Genomic DNA, 18,989 nt, shown 5'->3' on the forward strand with positions numbered 1-18,989 from the left:
AAGTTTTGGCCCTAATCGGCAGACTTTACTAGAAATAGTTGATGTTAAGGGGGAGCACGAGCAAGATTCGTCGTGTTTCGTCCCGCAGGAGTTAGATGTTGAAATAGTAACGGAAAGTTCTGGCCCTAACCGGCAGACCTTACCGAAAGTTTCAGTGGTAGAAGTAACCGACCCATCCGACGCAAACCTCCAGTTTAAACATTGCGAGAGTATTAAGGAGAAAGATTGCGAAAATTTTAGTGATAGCCGGACACGATTGGTAGAAAAGCACATAGATTACAACGTGTATGAGGTTAGAGCTGACATTATACGGTCAGACGATAGCAGTGTGGGTTGCGCAGATCTAGCGGAAGTAATTGCAGAAACTACTGGACACATTCCTCCAGGTAGATTGGCGGATGAGATTAATCTGACCAAAGTGGAATCAACGAAGGTGACGATTAATGAATTGATAGCAAAGCAACACTCACTAGTTGACGAGTTACAGGAAAAGGTTTCGGTATTGGAGACGAAGCTACAGGCTAAGCCTCAGGACAAACGTGTTGAAATTAAAACTGTATGTGAACAGAGGCTGAAAAAGCCGCCAGATAAGCCGGATTTAGGGTCAAAGCCGGATGGTTTTTTCTGGAATGACCTGGATATAGACGAGGATTTACTGTGGGAAAATAAAGAGACAGCCGAGGACAAGTGTAGACAGATAGTAGTGTCTGTTAATATGCATGACCTACAACTAAACGTGTTGATTGACACCGGTGCAGAATTGAGTGCTGTATCTGGGAAAATATTTGAGTTACTGAAAGACAGACCTGGCATCGTAGTTATGCCAGTAGCAGGAGTGAAAATTATCGGTGCTACTGGGAAGGCCAGTAAACCGGTCACAAAACAGATTTTTGTCCACTTCGAAATATGTGGGGCACGATTTGAACAAGAGTTTGTCGTCGTGCCAGACTTGACTACGGAAGTAATTTTCGGGTTAGATTGGCTATTAAAGTACCGTGCAGTGATTAATTGCGAAAGTAAAACTTTGACATGTACGTCACAAAATAAAACAATAGTAGTTAGTTTTGACGAGGCAGGAGACGGTGTGCATAGGCAATACCAGCCTATACACATTGTTAACTGGCCGGCTGCTATTGACGTAGGTATGAATTTGAACTACTGTAATGTGAGGAATCTCGGAATTGACAATAGTGTAGAAAGTGAATTGGAAAGTATTGTAGACGGTGTGTCAAACGTAACACACGAACAAAGACGAGGCCTGTATGAAGTAATAATGAGGAATAAGAGTGTGTTTTCAGACAAACCGGGACTTGTGGAAGGATATAAATGCAAGTTGCATGTAATTCCGCACGAACCATTCTTCGTGAGACCGTATGCTATACCGCTGTCCAAAAAGGAAGCAGTGCAACGAGAGATAGATAAGATGATCGAATGGGGAGTGATTGAAAGAAGTACGAGTCCATACAATAACGGTTTGGTCATTGTAGCAAAACGGGATGGTAGTGTGCGTATTGTGATTGACGAACGCACGTTGAATAGGGTCGTTCAACGTGAAACAGACAGACCAGAGAGTATGGAGGAGGTTTTGCAACGTTTTCATGACGTTAAGTTCATGACTAGCCTCGATCTGACGGCTAGTTACTGGCAAATAGAACTCGAAGAAGAATCTAGGCCATACGCCGCCTTCTTGTTTGCGGGCAGGTGTTATCAGTATAGAGTACTGCCGTTTGGACTTAATATATCTGTGTCCGTATTCATCAGGGCCCTAGATAAGGTGCTAGGACCGGCTTTGAGTTCAAGATTAACTGTATATGTTGACGACCTATTGTTGGCCAATGCCACTTGGCATGACCATTGTGACCTGTTAGATGAAGTTTTTAGAGCATTGCGCCGTGGCGGAATGACTCTAAAGCTAAAGAAATGCGAATTTGTGAAGCAGGAACTGAAATTTTTAGGGCATGTAATTACCACTGCTGGTATTACGAAGGACCCAGAGAAACTAGAGGCAATAAGGAATTGTCCTCCACCCAAGTCTAGGAAACAGTTAAAAAGTTTTCTAGGGTTAACAGGATTGTACCGCAAATTTGTAAAAGGACAAGTGTTTAATGATGAAAATTTGAATAACCTATTACGCAAAAACGTTCCGTTTGTGTGGACTGACGGGTGCCAGGCCGCTTTCGAGAGATTAAAAGACGAGTTGTTAAGATCTAACATACTATTTCATCCTGATTTATCGCTACCCTTCCATCTGGGAACGGATTCGTCCAATTACGGGGTGGGGGTAGAACTGTTCCAAGAAGTTGGTGAAGGAGAGGATAAGGAACACCGGACGATAGCGTTCGCGAGTCGAACTTTATCAAAAAGTGAGCGAAACTACACGATTTCTGAGAAAGAGTGTCTCGCTATCGTGTGGGGATTCAAGAAGTTCAAGGGTTACCTATGGGACCGTAAGGTGATTGTTCATACGGACCATAAGGCGCTCACTTATCTGAAGGATTGTAAACTACTTCACGAAAGACTGACTAGGTGGTCGCTGTATTTACAGCAATTTAACTATGACATCTGTTACGTAAAAGGGACCGACAATTGCGTAGCGGATGCGCTTTCGCGGTTGCCCGAGTCTAATCAAGATGTATTGAAAGATGAGTCAGATGGAGTGGTCAAATTATACTATTTTAAAGAAGTTGAGGGACGTAAATTAGTAGTGAACATCTGTAAGAATCTACGTCGTCATCAGAACGAGGACGGTTGTTTAAATATGGTGAAAACCCGATATGACGAAAGGAGTCCAGAAGGAGAGAAATTAAGAAAGTATTACAAGATATACGATCATATCTTGTACATATGTAAGGGTGAAGATAGTAATATTTGGCGGGTATGCTGGCCCACCAAATACGTCACGGAAATAATAGACTACTACCATTTGGCGTATGGTCACTGTGGACCAAAGAAATGTACGGAAAAGCTGAGTGAAGTAGTGCATTTTAACAACATGTTAAAACGCGTTACTGACAGAGTGAAAACTTGCGATTTAAGTCAGAAGGTGAAGGTTACCAACTGTACGAGTCGTGGTCCTATGCAAAGTATAAGGCCTAACGACACCTTTGAGTTACTGTGCGTGGACTTGTACGGACCTTTGCCCAAGTCATCAGGAAACTTTGCCTACATTTTAGTAGTGCTAGAAGCTTTTTCCAAGTTCATCAAGCTATACCCGATTAGGAAAGCTACAGCCAAAGCGGTCTATAGCAAGCTTGTGTACGATTATTTTGTTCATATTGGCAAGCCCAAGGCGATTCTATCAGATAATGGGGCACAATTTACTTCTAAGTTGTGGAATGAAGGCATGGAAAGTAATGGGGTCGAGGTGATCCATATTTCAGCTTACTGTCCGGCTGGGAATCCCGCTGAGAGGTATATGCGCGAGCTAGGCCGACTTTGCCGTACCTATTGCCATCACAATCATAGGGCATGGGGCAAATATGTAGCAGTATTTGAGAGAATTATGAACACCTTGAGACATGAATCGACGGGATTTTCTCCAGAGGAAATCCTGTTGGATGACAGAAGTAAAAGTTTAGTGGAAGAGATAATCAAATTCCCTCCACGGATTGACATTAGTATTGGTGTGAAAAAAGATCGTTTGCGAGAAGTAATGAAGCTAAAAGCCGATGCTCGCATACGTCGTCATGACGCTAAAACGCGTTTTGCTAAGTTTGCAATCGGAGACTTAGTACTTGTAAAAGCTCATGAGAAATCGAGCGAGATAGACAATGAAATCTCTAAAATTAAGTTTCTTTATAATGGACCATATAAAGTCATTGGTATACCTCACACAAATGCTTATTGCTTAGAGTATCCAAGCTCTGGAAAACGATTAGGTATACGGAATATTGTAGACTTGAAGTTGTACCAACCTAGGATCGATTAATACCACACAATGGGTAATTTGTACAGTATGTAAATATAGAGTGTAAGATTTAAGGATGTGCCATGTTACGATGCTTTTGCCTGACCTAGAGGTCATTAATGAAGTTGTAATTAATAAGTAATTAATTTTGACTAGATGATTTAAGAGTAACTGATTAGTAATCATCTGAAAAATCCAAGCTGCTAGTTTAAGTTTTCAGCTGAGTCACAGTAGATTAAGCAATGTAAATATGATTTTGTAACTTTCTGTAATATTTCATGAATGTGTGTTTTTATTAGTCATTGCCGATGTACTTAGACGCTGTTTTAAGTTTCAGGCTAGTACATGCGTGTGATGATGGACAGTGTTGAGTTATCCACTGTGATAGTATTAAGGGACTCCTTGAGATTACTCGGGAGTGAGTTTTTCCTAAAGAATCTAGTGAAACGGACGTTCTGGAAACGCCGTTACAAGGGCGAGTGAGATCAAGCGTGCCGCACAAGCGGGCGCAACAATACTTGCGAGGCGAAGCCGCTGTCGGCTCTTGTGCCGCTGACGGCTCTTGTGCCGCTGTCGGCATTCTTTGTACTTGCGGGTACGGAAGGCGGAACTGTTTTTCTTCCTGGACAGCTGAAAGAATTCTACTGTCAATATTTATGTTTTTTTTGATCTGCTGTATATTATTTTCTTGTTTAGCGTTAATTGGACATGACGAGAAAATTAATTATGGAAAGGTTACATAAAAATGTGTATTCTATGTAATTAATTATTAGTTTGCGTATTTTGATATACCTGTTTTTTATGACCATGTACTCTGATCAATTTTGCAAATAGTATTCCATTTCTTATAGTGTTACGAATTTTAATGATTTTGGAATAGCTAAACCATTTTCTATGTTTTCTATGAATTTTGATATGTTGTCAACCTGTTTTATTTTGTGCAAGATGACAGAGTGGAATAAGATTAGGAGTGTCTCCACTCAATTATTATTGTCTAAAAAATTGGGTTATGGTTAATTAGACGAATGCTAAATTTTTTTGATGTTTTGAGCATATGCATTTCCGCTGTTTCTTTTTAGGGACATTTTCTGAGTCTGTTTACGTTACACGAACATCCTCAGACAATGTGGGGCACGTGTAACGCCGGAAATGCATATCCTCCTATTTCCATCTATTGTACTATTTTTTTTCCTTGCTTTGTTACCTCAAGATATGACATTTCTGTCTCTTTGTATATTGTAATTGTTTTACTATTTGTATATTTATGCATTTATGTCGATGTATAATTGGTTTGTTTCGTAAATATTATTTGTATTTTTACGCTGGGTCTTGCCTAGGGAAAACTGCTATCGAACGATTACGTCGATAGGTCGTGTGAAGAATCAAAGTGTGTAGGATCTTTGGTAGTGTTAACTCTGCCGCGTGGAGCGCGGGCTGAGCAGACGGAGTCTGGCTGGAGTAGCGAGTGGAGCAGGTGTGTTGTGTGACGCTCCCGCGAGTTGCCGCGCTTTCGGGGTTTGGCAGCATGTAATTGCGCTCGACTTGCGATGATAGTTTCTGACATGGTGTCGCGGACGGGAAACATTAACTAGCGCACATCAAGAGCCCGTTTCGTCTGGTGACCGTGTCGAGAAGAAGGCGCGCCAACATCCAGCTTCTGCAACAGCGACGGCCGACAATGAGTGACTGTCGCCACCTCCTCGATCGACGGCTTCAAACCTTCAATCAATCATCAAGGAAGACTGGAAGCAAGTAAAGTTTTAGAACTGTATGGCAGACCGCAGCTTTTCAAACTGTACCATTTTCGTAACTATAATAACAGCAACTTAGCATGAACCTTTGTTGTTCATTGTCCCAATTGCATTACCAAGCAGGGTCCCTTCCTTTTCCGAAATGAACCCGAGTGTCGTTGAAATTTAAACGCCAGCACTAAAGTAATATAGCTAATTCTATTTCACTGCTTTAATTTCAAAGTTCAGTTAGCTGGCTACAATATTCAGATTACACAAGCACAAATTAAGAGTGCGAGTTTTGTTATCGTATTTTAGCTTACCTGTGACTGCAGCTCAGCTTGGTACGTACTAAATTTTACTATTGTTAATTGTTCAGAATCATTTAATTCAAGTTCAAAGTTAAATCTCTTATTTCCAAATTGCGTAGATTCAAGTAGTTTTTTGAAATGATTGTTGAGGTAGTCCAAGACTAACTGTATTTTACTGAATTTCGATGTGCTTCAGAAAGAAAGCTCACTATTAACTTCAGTCACTAAATTAACTTTCGATTTTCCGGTTTTATTAATTCTTTGCTAAATTAAGTCAGGGTGTAGCGAAATTTATTACTTCTGACAAACTTTCAGTTTTCACACTACACGTGTCAACCTTCAGTTGCCACGCTTCTAGTGCTAATTATATGTGTAATAACCTTTCTTTTTCAGTTACTATAGTAATTGTCCTTAGGACTGGCGACCGTGATTTCCCCCAAATCTCAAATACCTAATTACCGCTAGTTAATTGTTAACGTAACGGCTGCACATTTACTTTCCTTATTAACTTTACCCCTTTTCAAAATTAATTTCCACCAGTTTCATTAGCACATTTCCTTTCATTTAGATGTAACCCTTTCCTCCCTCTTTACCGACAGCTTAACTTCGGTGACGATTGCTTTTCCAAAACTCCCATTAGGTACACGCGGTTTCATCTTTCACTGTCATTAAGGTCGGTAAGTGAGGGGGAGGTTACATCCTTCCTGTCGGTTCAATTTCGCATCTGTAGCACGTCATCTTCGCGGTGTAGCAATTTTAATAGCCAGTAGGCGTTCGATACAGTTCCGCACTGTCGCCTGATAAACAAAGTAAGAGCCTACGGAATATCAGACCAGCTGTGTGGCTGGATTGAAGAGTTTTTAGCAAACAGAACACAGCATGTTGTTATCAACGGAGAGACGTCTACAGACGTTAAAGTAACCTCTGGCGTGCCACAGGGGAGTGTTATGGGACCATTGCTTTTCACAATATATATAAATGACCTAGTAGATAGTGTCGGAAGTTCCATGCGGCTTTTCGCGGATGATGCTGTAGTGTACAGAGAAGTTGCAGCATTAGAAAATTGTAGCGAAATGCAGGAAGATCTGCAGCGGATAGGCACTTGGTGCAGGGAGTGGCAACTGACCCTTAATATAGACAAATGTAATGTATTGCGAATACATAGAAAGAAGGATCCTTTATTGTATGATTATATGATAGCGGAACAAACACTGGTAGCAGTTACTTCTGTAAAATATCTGGGAGTATGCGTGCGGAACGATTTGAAGTGGAATGATCATATAAAATTAATTGTTGGTAAGGCGGGTACCAGGTTGAGATTCATTGGGAGAGTCCTTAGAAAATGTAGTCCATCAACAAAGGAGGTGGCTTACAAAACACTCGTTCGACCTATACTTGAGTATTGCTCATCAGTGTGGGATCCGTACCAGATCGGATTGACGGAGGAGATAGAGAAGATCCAAAGAAGAGCGGCGCGTTTTGTCACAGGGTTATTTGGTAACCGTGATAGCGTTACGGAGATGTTTAACAAACTCAAGTGGCAGACTCTGCAAGAGAGGCGCTCTGCATCGCGGTGTAGCTTGCTCGTCAGGTTTCGAGAGGGTGCGTTTCTGGATGAGATATCGAATATATTGCTTCCCCCTACTTATACCTCCCGAGGAGATCACGAATGTAAAATTAGAGAGATTCGAGCGCGCACGGAGGCTTTCTGGCAGTCGTTCTTCCCGCGAACCATACGCGACTGGAACAGGAAAGGGAGATAATGACAGTGGCACGTAAAGTGCCCTCCGCCACACACCGTTGGGTGGCTTGCGGAGTATAAATGTAGATGTAGATGTAGTGTATAATTATTTACAGATATACAATGTAACAATCGCTATTAAGCGAATTAATCTACCGTAACGCCAAACCATTACAGTTCTTATCGTGGATATTTAAGAATGATGTACAAACCAGTGAGTGCTCAGTGTTGTTCGTGTGTCAATGCTTATAACATATTTCCGTTGTTTGCTCTTTTGTGTATTGTTATTGTTCAATTTCGTGGTTATACTGATCCGTTCAAACCTGTCTTAGTAATGTGTACGTATTAGCCAAAAATAGGAAAGCACCTCGAAAAATACATGCTTGAACACAAATGCAGATGCTAGCGAAGCCTGCAGGTGACCATATTTGACCTCGAACTGCACCTTAAGTTGCAAGGGTCAGTCGTGGTCAGAATAGTGTTCTGTATAGTTGTGGTGCTCGTATGAATGGTGCTTCCGTTACCAAGGTAGCTTAAGTGTTTGGTGTTTCAAGAGGCGCCGTATCGAAGATTTATACCGCATACAAAGAAAACGGAAACAAATCAATGCTAATTCACAATGTAGCATGATCATGATCAGTGAAGAACATTGTGACGAAAAATAAACAGTTGCGATGTCGCCACAGAACTGAATGTCGCATTCGCGAATCCTGACAGCACCAAAATAACACGAAGGGTACTCCAGAAGTAGGGAACAGCAGGGTGAACTGGGATTCCAAAACCACTTATCATTAATGCAAATGCCTGTAACAGGAAAACGTCGTGCCGAAGACATAAAGCTTCGTCTATGCAACAATGGAAAAAAGTCATTTGGTCGGATTCAGATGAGTGTTGTTTCTCACTGTTCCCAACTCCTGGCCGAGTGTACATCGCAAGAGTGAAGCATGGCAGGGATTCGGTGATGATTTGGGCTGCCATGACGTGCTATCCGATGTACAGCATGTAATGTCGTACGCAATGTCGTATTATTGCCAAGGAGTACGTGACCATTTTGGCCGATCAGGTCCACCCCCTGGCACAATGTTTCTTCCATCAGTTGTGATATTGGGTTCCACAGGCTCCTGTTCACGCAGTTGGCAGGACTGGTTTTCTGAGGACGACGATAGATTGTCGCATTCTCCCTGACATCAGCCACCAGATCTGAGTATCACCGAGCCTTCGTGGTCTACTTTGGATAGAAGGGTGCGTAGTCGGTGTCCACCATCCTCGTTACCTGACTTTGCCCCTATGTTGCAGGTAGAATGGCGTAAGATTCCCTTGAAAACCACACAGGTATTGTATTTATCCACTTCGAGATGACTGGAAACTTTTTCGAATGCCAGTGGTTTTCCTTCGTCGTATTAAGCATGGTAATGTGCTGTGATCATGGTGTTTCCATATCTTTGTCCATTCCCCTGCACCACGATTTACGAAACGCGATCCAAAGAGGAAGGAAGGGAGGTTTGGGTATAACGTCCCAGCGATAACGATGCCATTAGAGGCGGGACGCAAACTCCAGTTGGGGAAGAATGGGGAAGGAAAATGGCCGTGGGTTACAAAGGAACTATCCCGATATTTGTTCTAGGCGATTTAAGAAATTAACGAATCGCCTACATGACAGGCTGGGCAATTGAGCCGTCAGACTCCCAAACACGAATACAGTGTCTGACAGCTGCACCACTTCGCACGTGAAACGTAGTTTGTATCTGATACAACACGTAACTGGGCGCCTCACAGCATGGGTTATTTATAATGGTACACTCAAGTATCGAGCGTTCAAAAGTTTTTGTAGGGATCATTTACCTCCTTACAGCTGACTGATAAGCTAAAAAATATCACCAGACAAATAAGTCATCTTTTCGTATATGCTCTTCGACAAACATCGACTCTCAAATAATTACTGGGCGTTTAGAAATATTCAAAGAATTTGCTCGCTAATGCGAGGCAGGAAGAAATTTAAAAGGCGTGATTTCGCGTGAAACAATCGGCAGAGAATGAACTAGAAACAGCCTTCATGTTTATCGCAACAATAATTTCCTTTCATAATTGTCAGTGCTTAACTACTAGTTGCTGACGTGATTTCTCCGCGTTTGTCATGTACGTAATACGTCAGCGAGCCGTTAACCTTGTAGCTCGGGTTCCCATGTCTAGGCGCATCTGCTCGCGGGCAGCATTACGTCGCCGGTCAGCGTGTGTGGCGGTCTGCTCTGTGGTCGCGAGAACGCAACAGCATGGTGACCGCTCTTTTGACGGCTACAGCCTTATTGGTGGCTCTGAATGTCGGTAAGTCGCGCTACTGTACGAGACAGTGCGCTGAAACGAACCGTCCTCATGGATCGAATCTGTGTACTGGGTAGCGACACAAAGCGTCTTATTGGCGGTATTCAAAGACGACGCCAGACCAATATTTGTAGATTATTGCTATCTTCGTGGGTCAAAACATTTACCATTTTTTAAAAATCCGCATAATTGGTATAAAACTATCTCTGAAGTAAAGAATTGCCAATTTCTTCTCTTCAAATAACGTAATTTCTTTCTTTCTGGAAGATTAAAGCTGTATGCCAGACCGGGACTCGAAACTGCGATCTTCGCCTTTCGCGTACAGGTACTCAGCTGACTGAGATATTCGAGATCGACTCACGATCCGAGCTCACAGCTTCACTTCCGCCAATACTGCTCTCTTACTTTCCAAAGCTGCGAGCGGTGGTCGTGGGACATGCATGGACGCTCAGTCGGTAGAAAACTTTCTTGCGAAAGGCAAAGATCCCAGGTTTGAGTCCCGATTCGGGACACAGTTTTAAAATTCTGGGAAGTTTCAGATCTGCACACACTCCACTAAAGAGTGAAAACTCACTCTGAAAGCTTAATTCTCGGCCCTTCTCTTTGTATTCGGTCCTCTTCAACTATAAGGCAGTTCAAAAGTTTTCATACAATACCTTTAAACTCATAGCTTTCAAATTTGTTCTTTTTCTTGCATTTTTTGCTCCACGCCTTTTTGAATATCCTAGATTTCCTTTTACAAATGTAATTTTGATTTCGTTAACACACGGATAAAACCGTTAGCTAGTATAAATTTAATACATGTGTATGCAGTAGCATAATGGTGAGGCCAGTCGATTTCCGTAGGTAATGTTAAACAGATATCACACTTATGAACAAATTGCGTATCAGAGATATGAGTCAAGTGTATTGTGGTCGCGTGTAGCCCACAAAACATTGTAGTTTAAAACATGTGTCAGATTCAACAGGCTTATCCTGTAGAAGGGAAGTCTTTACCCCATGTTAGTAGGACGAAGAGATGAAGGAAGGTGAAGAAGAGGTTCAAACTTAAGGTTCCGTAGAAGCTGAGGTATCTGAGATGATTAGAGCCACAACTGGACAAGGATGGTGAACGAAACCTGCCGTGGCTTTTATAGTGGAGCACTCCCAGAAATCGACTAAAGCAGTTTACAGAGACCACTGGAAGATCACGCCAATGTAACTGTCGCTAATGTATATTTACACGGAGGTGACAAAAGTCGTGGGATAGCGGTATGCACATGTACAGACGACGGTATATCGCATACATAGGGTATAATAGGGCAGTGCATTGGTGGAGCTGTTATCTGCAGTCGTGACTCATGTTAAAAGGTTTCCCATGTGATTATGACAGCACAGCGGGATTTAACAGACTCTGGACGCGGAATGGCAGCTGGAGACAGACGCATGGGACATTTCATTCCGGAAATCGTTAGGGAATTCTATATTCCGAGATTCACAGTGTCAAGAATGTGCCGAGAATTGCAAATTTCGGGCATTACCCCTCACCACGAACAACGCAGTGGCTGACGGCCTTCACTTAACGACCATGAGCAGCGGCGTTTGTGCAGAGTTGTTAGTGCTAAAAGAAAAGTAACACTGCTTGAAATAACCGAAGAAATCAATATGGGATGTACGACGAACGTATCCGTTAGGACAGTGCGGCGAAAACTGGTGTTAAAGGCCTATGGAAGCAGACAAACGACGCGAGAGTCTTTGCTAACAGCCCGACATCGCCTACAGGGCTTCTCCTAGGCTCGCGACCATATCGGTTGAACTGTAGACGACTGGAAAACCGTGACGTGGTCAAATGAATCCCGATTCCAGTTGGTAAGAGCTCACGGTAGGGGTCGAGTGTGGCGCAGACACCACGAAGCCATGGACCTATGTTGTCAACAAGACACTATGCAAGCTGATGGTGGATTCATAATGGTGTGGGCTGTGATAACATGGAATTGACTGGGTTTTTTGGTGCAGCTGAACTGATTATTGACTAGAAATGGTTATGTTCTGCTACTTGGAGACCATTTGCAGCCATTCATGGACTTCATGTTCCCAGACAACGATTTACATCTACATCTGCATATACAGATACCCCGCAAACCACCTTACGGCGCGTGGCGGAGAGTACTCTGTACGACTATTACTCATTTCCTTTCCTATTACACTCACAAGCAGTCTGGAAGTGCGTGACCGCTACACTCGCAGGTTCGAATCCTGCCTCGGGTATGAATGTGTGTGATGTCCTTAGGTTGGTTAGTTTTAAGTAGTACTAAGTTCTAGGGGATTGATGACCTCAGATGTTAAGTCCAGTCCCATAGTGCTCATTTCCATTTATGTTGACCACAGTAGAATCGTTGGGTAGTCAGCTTCAAATGTCGGTTCTGTAGATTTTCTCAACAGTCTTTCTCGAAAAGAACATCGTCTTCCCTCCAGGTATACCATTTGAGTTTCCGAAGAATTTCCGTAATAGACTACTGGCCATTAAAATTGCTACACCAAGAAGAAATGCAGATGATAAACGGGTGTTCATTGGAAAAATATATTATACTAGAACTGACATGTGATTACATTTTCACGCAATTTGGGTGCATAGATCTTGAGAAATCAGTACCCAGAACAACCACCTCTGGCCGTAATAACGGCCTTGATACGCCTGGGCATTGAGTTCAAACAGAGCTTGGATGGCGTGTACAGGTACAGCTGCCCATGCAGCTTCAACACGATACCACAGTTCATCAAGAGTAGTGACTGGCGTATTGTGACGAGCCAGTTGCTCGGCCACCGTTGACCAGACGTTTTCAATTGCTGAGAGATCTGGAGAATGTGCTGGCCAGGGCAGCAGTCGAACATTTTCTGTAGCCAGAATGGCCCGTACAGGACCTGCAACATGCGGTCGTGCATTATCCTGCTGAAATGTAGGGTTTCCAGGGATCGAATGAAGGGTAGAGCCACGGGTCGTAACACATCTGAAATGTAACGTCCACTGTTCAAAGCGCCGTCAATGCGAACAAGAGGTGACCGAGACGTGTAACCAATGGCACACCATACCATCATGCCGGGTGATACGCAAGTATGGCGATGACGAATACACGCTTCCAATGTGTATCCACCGCGATGTCGCCAAACACGGATGCGACGATCATGATGCTGTAAACAGAACCTGGATTCATCCGAAAAAATGACGTTTTGCCATTCGTGCACTCATGTTCGTCGTTGAGTACACCATCGCAGGCGCTCATCTCTGTGATGCAGCGTCAAGGGTAACCGCAGCCGTGGTCTCCGAGTTGATAGTCCATGCTGCTGCAGATGGTGTTGTCTTGCAAACGTCCCCATCTGTTGACTCTGGGATCGAGACGTGGCTGCACGATCCGTTACAGCCATGCGGATAAGATGGCTGTCTTCTCGACTGCTAGTGATACGAAGCCGTTGGGATCCAGCACGGCGTTCCGTATTGGCCTCCTGAACCCACCGATTGCTTAGTCTGCTAAGAGGCATTGGATCTCGACCAACGGGAGCAGCAATGTCGCGGTACGATAAACCGCAATCGCGATAGGCTACAATCCGACCTTAATCAAATTCGGAAATGTGAAGGTACGCATTTCTCCTCCTTACACGAGGCATCGCAACAACCTTTCACCAGGGAACGGCGGTCAACTGCTATGAGAAATAGGTCGTGTTAAAAAAAAAAAAAAAAAAAAAAAAATTGTGAAATCTTATGGGACTTAACTGCTAAGGTCATCAGTCCCTAAACTTACAGACTACTTAACCTAAATTAGCCTAAGGACAAACACACACATCCATGCCCGAGGGAGGACTCGAACCTCCGCCTGAACCAGCCGCACAGTCCATGACTGCAGCGCCTCTGACAGCTCGGCTAATCCCGCGCGGCGAAATCGGTTGGAAACTTTCCTCATGTCAGCACGTTGTATGTGTCGCCACCGGCTCCAAATGCTCTGAAAAGCTAATCATTTGCATATCACAGCATCTCCTTCCTGTAGGTTAAATTTCTCATCCGTAGCTCGTCAACTTCGTGGTGTAGCAATTTTAATGGCCGGTAGTGTACTTATGTGTTGTTCGAACCTACTGGTAACAAATCTAGCAGGCCGCCACTAAATTGCTTCGATGCCTTCCTTCAGTCCGACCTGGTATGCACCCCAAATACCTTAGCAGAATACGTGGCACCAGCGTCCTATATGCGGTCTCCTTTACAGGTGAACCAATCTTTCCTAAAATTCTCCCAATAAACCGAAGTCGACCATTCGTCTTCCCTACCACCGTTCTCACGTGCTCCTTCCACCTCATATCGCTTTGCAACGTTACGCCCAAATATTTAAACGACTTGATTGTGCCAAGCAGGACACCAGTATTACTGTACCCTAACGTTACAGTTTTGATCCTCTTACTCATCCGCATTAACCTACATTTTTCGACATTTAGGATTAGCTGCCATTCATCACACCAACTGGAAATTTTGTCTAGATCGTCTTGTATCTTCCTACCGTCACTCAACTTCGACACCTTACCGTAATACCACGGCATCATCAGCAAACAACCGCACATCGCTGCACACCCTGTCGACCAAATCATTTCTGTGTACAGAGAAAACAGAGGTCCTATTACACTTCCCTGGGCCACTCCTGAGTATACCCTTGTCTCTGATGAACACTCGTCGTCGAGGAAAACATACCAGGTTCTCTTATTTAAGTCTTCGAGCCACTCACATATGTCTGAAGTTCTTCTTCATGCTTTTTATGGATGACAATGAGCCATGTCAGCAGACCACAATAGGTCGCGATTGGTTTGAAGAACATTTTGGATAATTGGAGTGAATGATTTGGCCACCCAGATCAAATGGCTCTGAGCACTATGGGACTTAACATCTATGGTCATCAGTCCCCTAGAACTTAGAACTACTTAAACCTAACTAACCTAAGGACAGCACACAACCACCCAGACCACCCTACATGAATCCCGTCGAACATTTATGGGTCATAACGAGAGTCAGTTTGCGTGCGAAACTCTGCACCAGCAACACTGGACTGCTATAGAGGCAGCATCGCTCAGTATTTCTATGGAGTCTCCCAGCGACTTTTGAGTCGATGCCACGTCAAGCTGCTGCGTTACGCTGGACAAAAGGAGGTCCGACACGATATTAGGAGGAATCCCATGACTTTTGTCTCCTCAGTACGTAGCTGCTGTACCAAAGCTCATGGCGGCAGAGAGCTCATGAGCCACAATAATCGCGGTAGTTCTGAGTGGGTTGATAAAGGCGATATGCACGTCTTTGTGATGAGGATGAGAGGAAATTATAAGAACAACGCAAACACACAGTCCCGAGCGAAGAAGATATCCGTCCCAGCCGAGAACCGAACCCGGGACACAGCGAACTACGGCAGCTACACTACCAGTAGACCAGGAGCTGCCGACCATTCTGTCGGAGAGGTTACGGGAAGTGTCTGTTTAAGGATGCTGAGTGTTAGAGAAGGTGAGCTGTATTCATGTCCCAAATAGAAGCCATATTAAATGTGAGTGCAGTGAGAAAAATATCGCAGTGTTCTAGATGGTTACATGAAAAGAACATGTATTCATATTCCACAGCACGACGGTGCGCCGTAATTTTTAACCCGGTAACTCTGCTTACTGAGATTTAGTGTGCTTCGTATTTCAAGGATTCTTCTCGAGTAATGTAGTCTGTAAGGATATACGAGTAATCCTAATGAGAAGGCTATTACTTCTTGGATCAAATTTTCCGTGTGGTCGTTTCCTCGGCGCATTCCTTTATTTGCTGTCTCTCGCTGGGAGGAATATGTTCGTCACCAGGGTGACCATGCTGAGAAATTAATACGTAAGAGTGAAGAATTAAGATGTAGAATGTAAATAAAGTGTGATATATTTATGAAACTTCAGTGGTTTACACATAAAAAATTCGGAGACATTACTTTTGAGCACGCCTTCCTATTTGGAAAAACAGAATTACGTCAGTGTCCTTGGCCTTTGTAAGCAGTATGGGCGGAGAAAATCTGGAGCAAATTCCGGACTAGGCATTTCCTATGTGACGTCTGTTTGGATTGAATAAAAAGGTATTTGCAGCATGCAAGACAGTCCACTATGGCAGCGTATCATTAAAGGATTGCTGGACACTGCGACGCACGTTTCGCTGGGTCGCCAGTTACTTCAAGTGCAGATAAGATCAATGTATTTTACTTTCTGCAGTGCTGTGCACAAAAGTACCTTTATGTATCGACAATTTAGGATAACAGTAAAGTAACAAAATATTTTGTCCGTGTGATAGATATGTTAGAGACGTGCAGGAAATATATCGAAGAGATCGGTTGCTTCATAAAGCAAAGCTGTGTCTTAGCGGTAGCTTATTAATCGCCTACAGGAACACAGGTTTTATCTGCTCTGGTTAACTACACTTTTGTAGCCCTACACTTCAAAGAAATGGTAGGTATTAAAACAACTGAAACGTCAGAATTAATGCTGCGTCACGTCATTTTTCGCACACCGTGTTAATTCTGTGTGGCTTCACAACTAAGGAACTAACTAAGCAATAAATGCAGACTCATAAGTACAAGTATGAACTATGTAGTCTATCTTTTCGTACAATATTGAAATCATTCTCTAATGAAAAGACAAGGAAACGAGCAGAAAGAAGAATAAAAAATATTGAAACTTGCTGGCAGATTATTAGTGTGTGCTGCACCGGGAGTGGAACCTAGGACTTTTGCGTTTCGTGGGCAACGCTCTTACAGACTGAGCCATCCAGGCACCATCTCATTAGCCGCTCTACTTCCGCCAGTACCTCATCTCCTACATTCCAAACTTCACAGAAGTTCTCTTGAACACTCTTCTGGACTAGTATTTCTGGAAGAAAGGAGACAGTGACAGAAGTAAAGCCCTTAGGGCAGATCGTACGCGTTTCGAGATAGCTCAATCGGTAAGAGTTCTGACCTGAAAGGCAAATGTTCCCAGTTCTAGTACTGATATGGTAAATGGTTGTAATCTACCAGGAAGTTTCAAGTCAGCACACACACACACACACACACACACACACACACACACACATACACACATGCGCCAGACTGAAAGATTCATTTCGGAAAATATGCTGATTTCACTCTGCAGTAGCCGTTCGTTATTTGTCGGTATCGCATTGAGAATGAGCCTAGTAACTAAAAGGCAATTTTGTCTTCCAAGAGCCTACTCTATCCTAAAATCATCTACCGTCTGCAGTGGTTTGGCTTCAAACTCAGAATGAGTGTGTCATACTCTCAAGGGTAGCTACACTACAGAAAAATGCTATTAGGCCGTGGTATAAACGGAGAAGTTTTGTAGTATGGCCTGCACGAGACACACAAAGCCGTATGAGCTATGACCCCTCAGTTGATGCCCACAGCTCACAGATAGTGATCGGAGCTGGGTCCAAGGCAGCAAATATTACTCGATGTCTTCTTAGGTGTGTTCAGTAGAATACAGATTAGGATACGTTGTATGGGGAAAGGGGAGGGGGGGGGGATGGACATAAATACTTGCGTGTGTGTGGAAGGTTCCATAAGACTTGCACCCGGCGGACGAACGTCCCCGGATTGGGCCTCCCGGCCATCAATGCCACACGATCATTTCATTTCCTTGAGCCTTGATGCATTTTCTTGTGTTGAATGATTGGATTGTGTTCGCAGCTGTTAAATCTGTTTTGAATGGGAAGGAGTTCCACCGAGCAGCTACAATTTTTCCTTGAGCTTCATTTGCAGACTTATTTTCCAAACTTATATTTCCATTGTTAATGTTGCACTTTTTCCCATATCGCAAAATAAGCGTATGCATATAGTTCCACCAGCGGCAAGGAAGAAAGAATTTTAGTGTTCAACGTCACGTTCGACAACGAGGTCATTAGAGAATGGAGTGCAAGGTACGATTGCTGAAGGATGGGGAAGGAAATCGAGCGTGCCCTATTTCAAAGAAACCATTCAGTTATTCGCCTGGAGCGATTTAGCGAAATCATGGAAAACCTGAGTCTGGATTGCCTGATGCGGATTCGAACCGTAGTCCTCCCGAAAGCGAGTTCAGTTTTGCTAACCACTGCGCTACTTCGCTCGGTCCTCCACAGCAACATAGCATGACGTATTTAAAATTCTGAAAATGTCACTCTTCAAAGTATTCATAATGTCCAAAAGCGTATCCATAATACATTAAAATCGACATAGAGAAGTAAGTGTAAAAAATCCATTTTGCATTACAAGTAATATATGAATAAGCAGTACAACTGGTGGAACGTCATTACAGCAAAACTCTGTAGACTTCATACTAGGAGTTGTGCCACTGCTAAGATGCGTAACAGAGATATGTTACGGGAAGCGTTGCGTTTGATTGAAATTATACCGTCCCCCTTTTCTTTCTTTTTTTTATGGATACTTGTCACTCTTGATAGAGCAGGCTGTTTGTGTAATAACCCATACAGAATAAGCGACTCTTCAGCCAATCACCAGAAACGCTGGTACAACTGTCTAAGTATCTTATTTTCGATTAAATACGGGGGCTCCATGTTACAGACAAAAAAACGAAGCACTAATGTATCTGAATCTATATTTCATTATAGCTACACAGAGTAACGTCACTGACCTGGTTGGCACGTGTAGTGTATCGAAGTGGATACTATCCAGAACGCTCGACGTACTTACCTGTAAATATAGAGTAACTTGCTTTCAGGAATACAAACTGACGGAAAAAATCGCAACACCAAACAATAACTAAGAAAGAGTAATGAAATCTCGGGAATACCTTTGTCCAGGTAACATATTTAAGTGATTATCATTGCAAGATCACATGTTAATTAAGCGCGAGATAAGCCATTGCAAATGTGAAGTGCTGGTACATTAATAACCGGTGTAACCGCCATAATGTTGAATACAAGCATGCGGATTTGCATGAATTGTGTTGTACTTGTGCCGGTTGTCAGT

General features: G+C 43.2%; 2 protein-coding genes across 3 annotated transcripts in view; both read left to right on the top strand.

Moving 5' to 3' along the window:
* The window catches only part of LOC126162380 (lysosomal acid glucosylceramidase-like), a 518,384-nt gene that overhangs the window by 190,875 nt on the left and 308,520 nt on the right, over positions 1-18,989 (top strand). The gene's annotated exons all lie outside the window — the stretch shown is intronic.
* LOC126162382 (lysosomal acid glucosylceramidase-like) overlaps positions 9,859-18,989 on the top strand; it is a 126,603-nt gene continuing 117,472 nt past the window's right edge. Inside the window, exon 1 of the mRNA XM_049918852.1 lies at positions 9,859-10,011. Within this exon, the coding sequence (XP_049774809.1) occupies positions 9,960-10,011 (52 nt within the window). The 5' untranslated portion in view covers positions 9,859-9,959. The remainder of the gene's footprint in view (positions 10,012-18,989) is intronic.

This window comes from Schistocerca cancellata, chromosome 2 (assembly GCF_023864275.1).
Source record: "Schistocerca cancellata isolate TAMUIC-IGC-003103 chromosome 2, iqSchCanc2.1, whole genome shotgun sequence".
NCBI classification, from domain to species: Eukaryota; Metazoa; Arthropoda; class Insecta; order Orthoptera; family Acrididae; genus Schistocerca; species Schistocerca cancellata.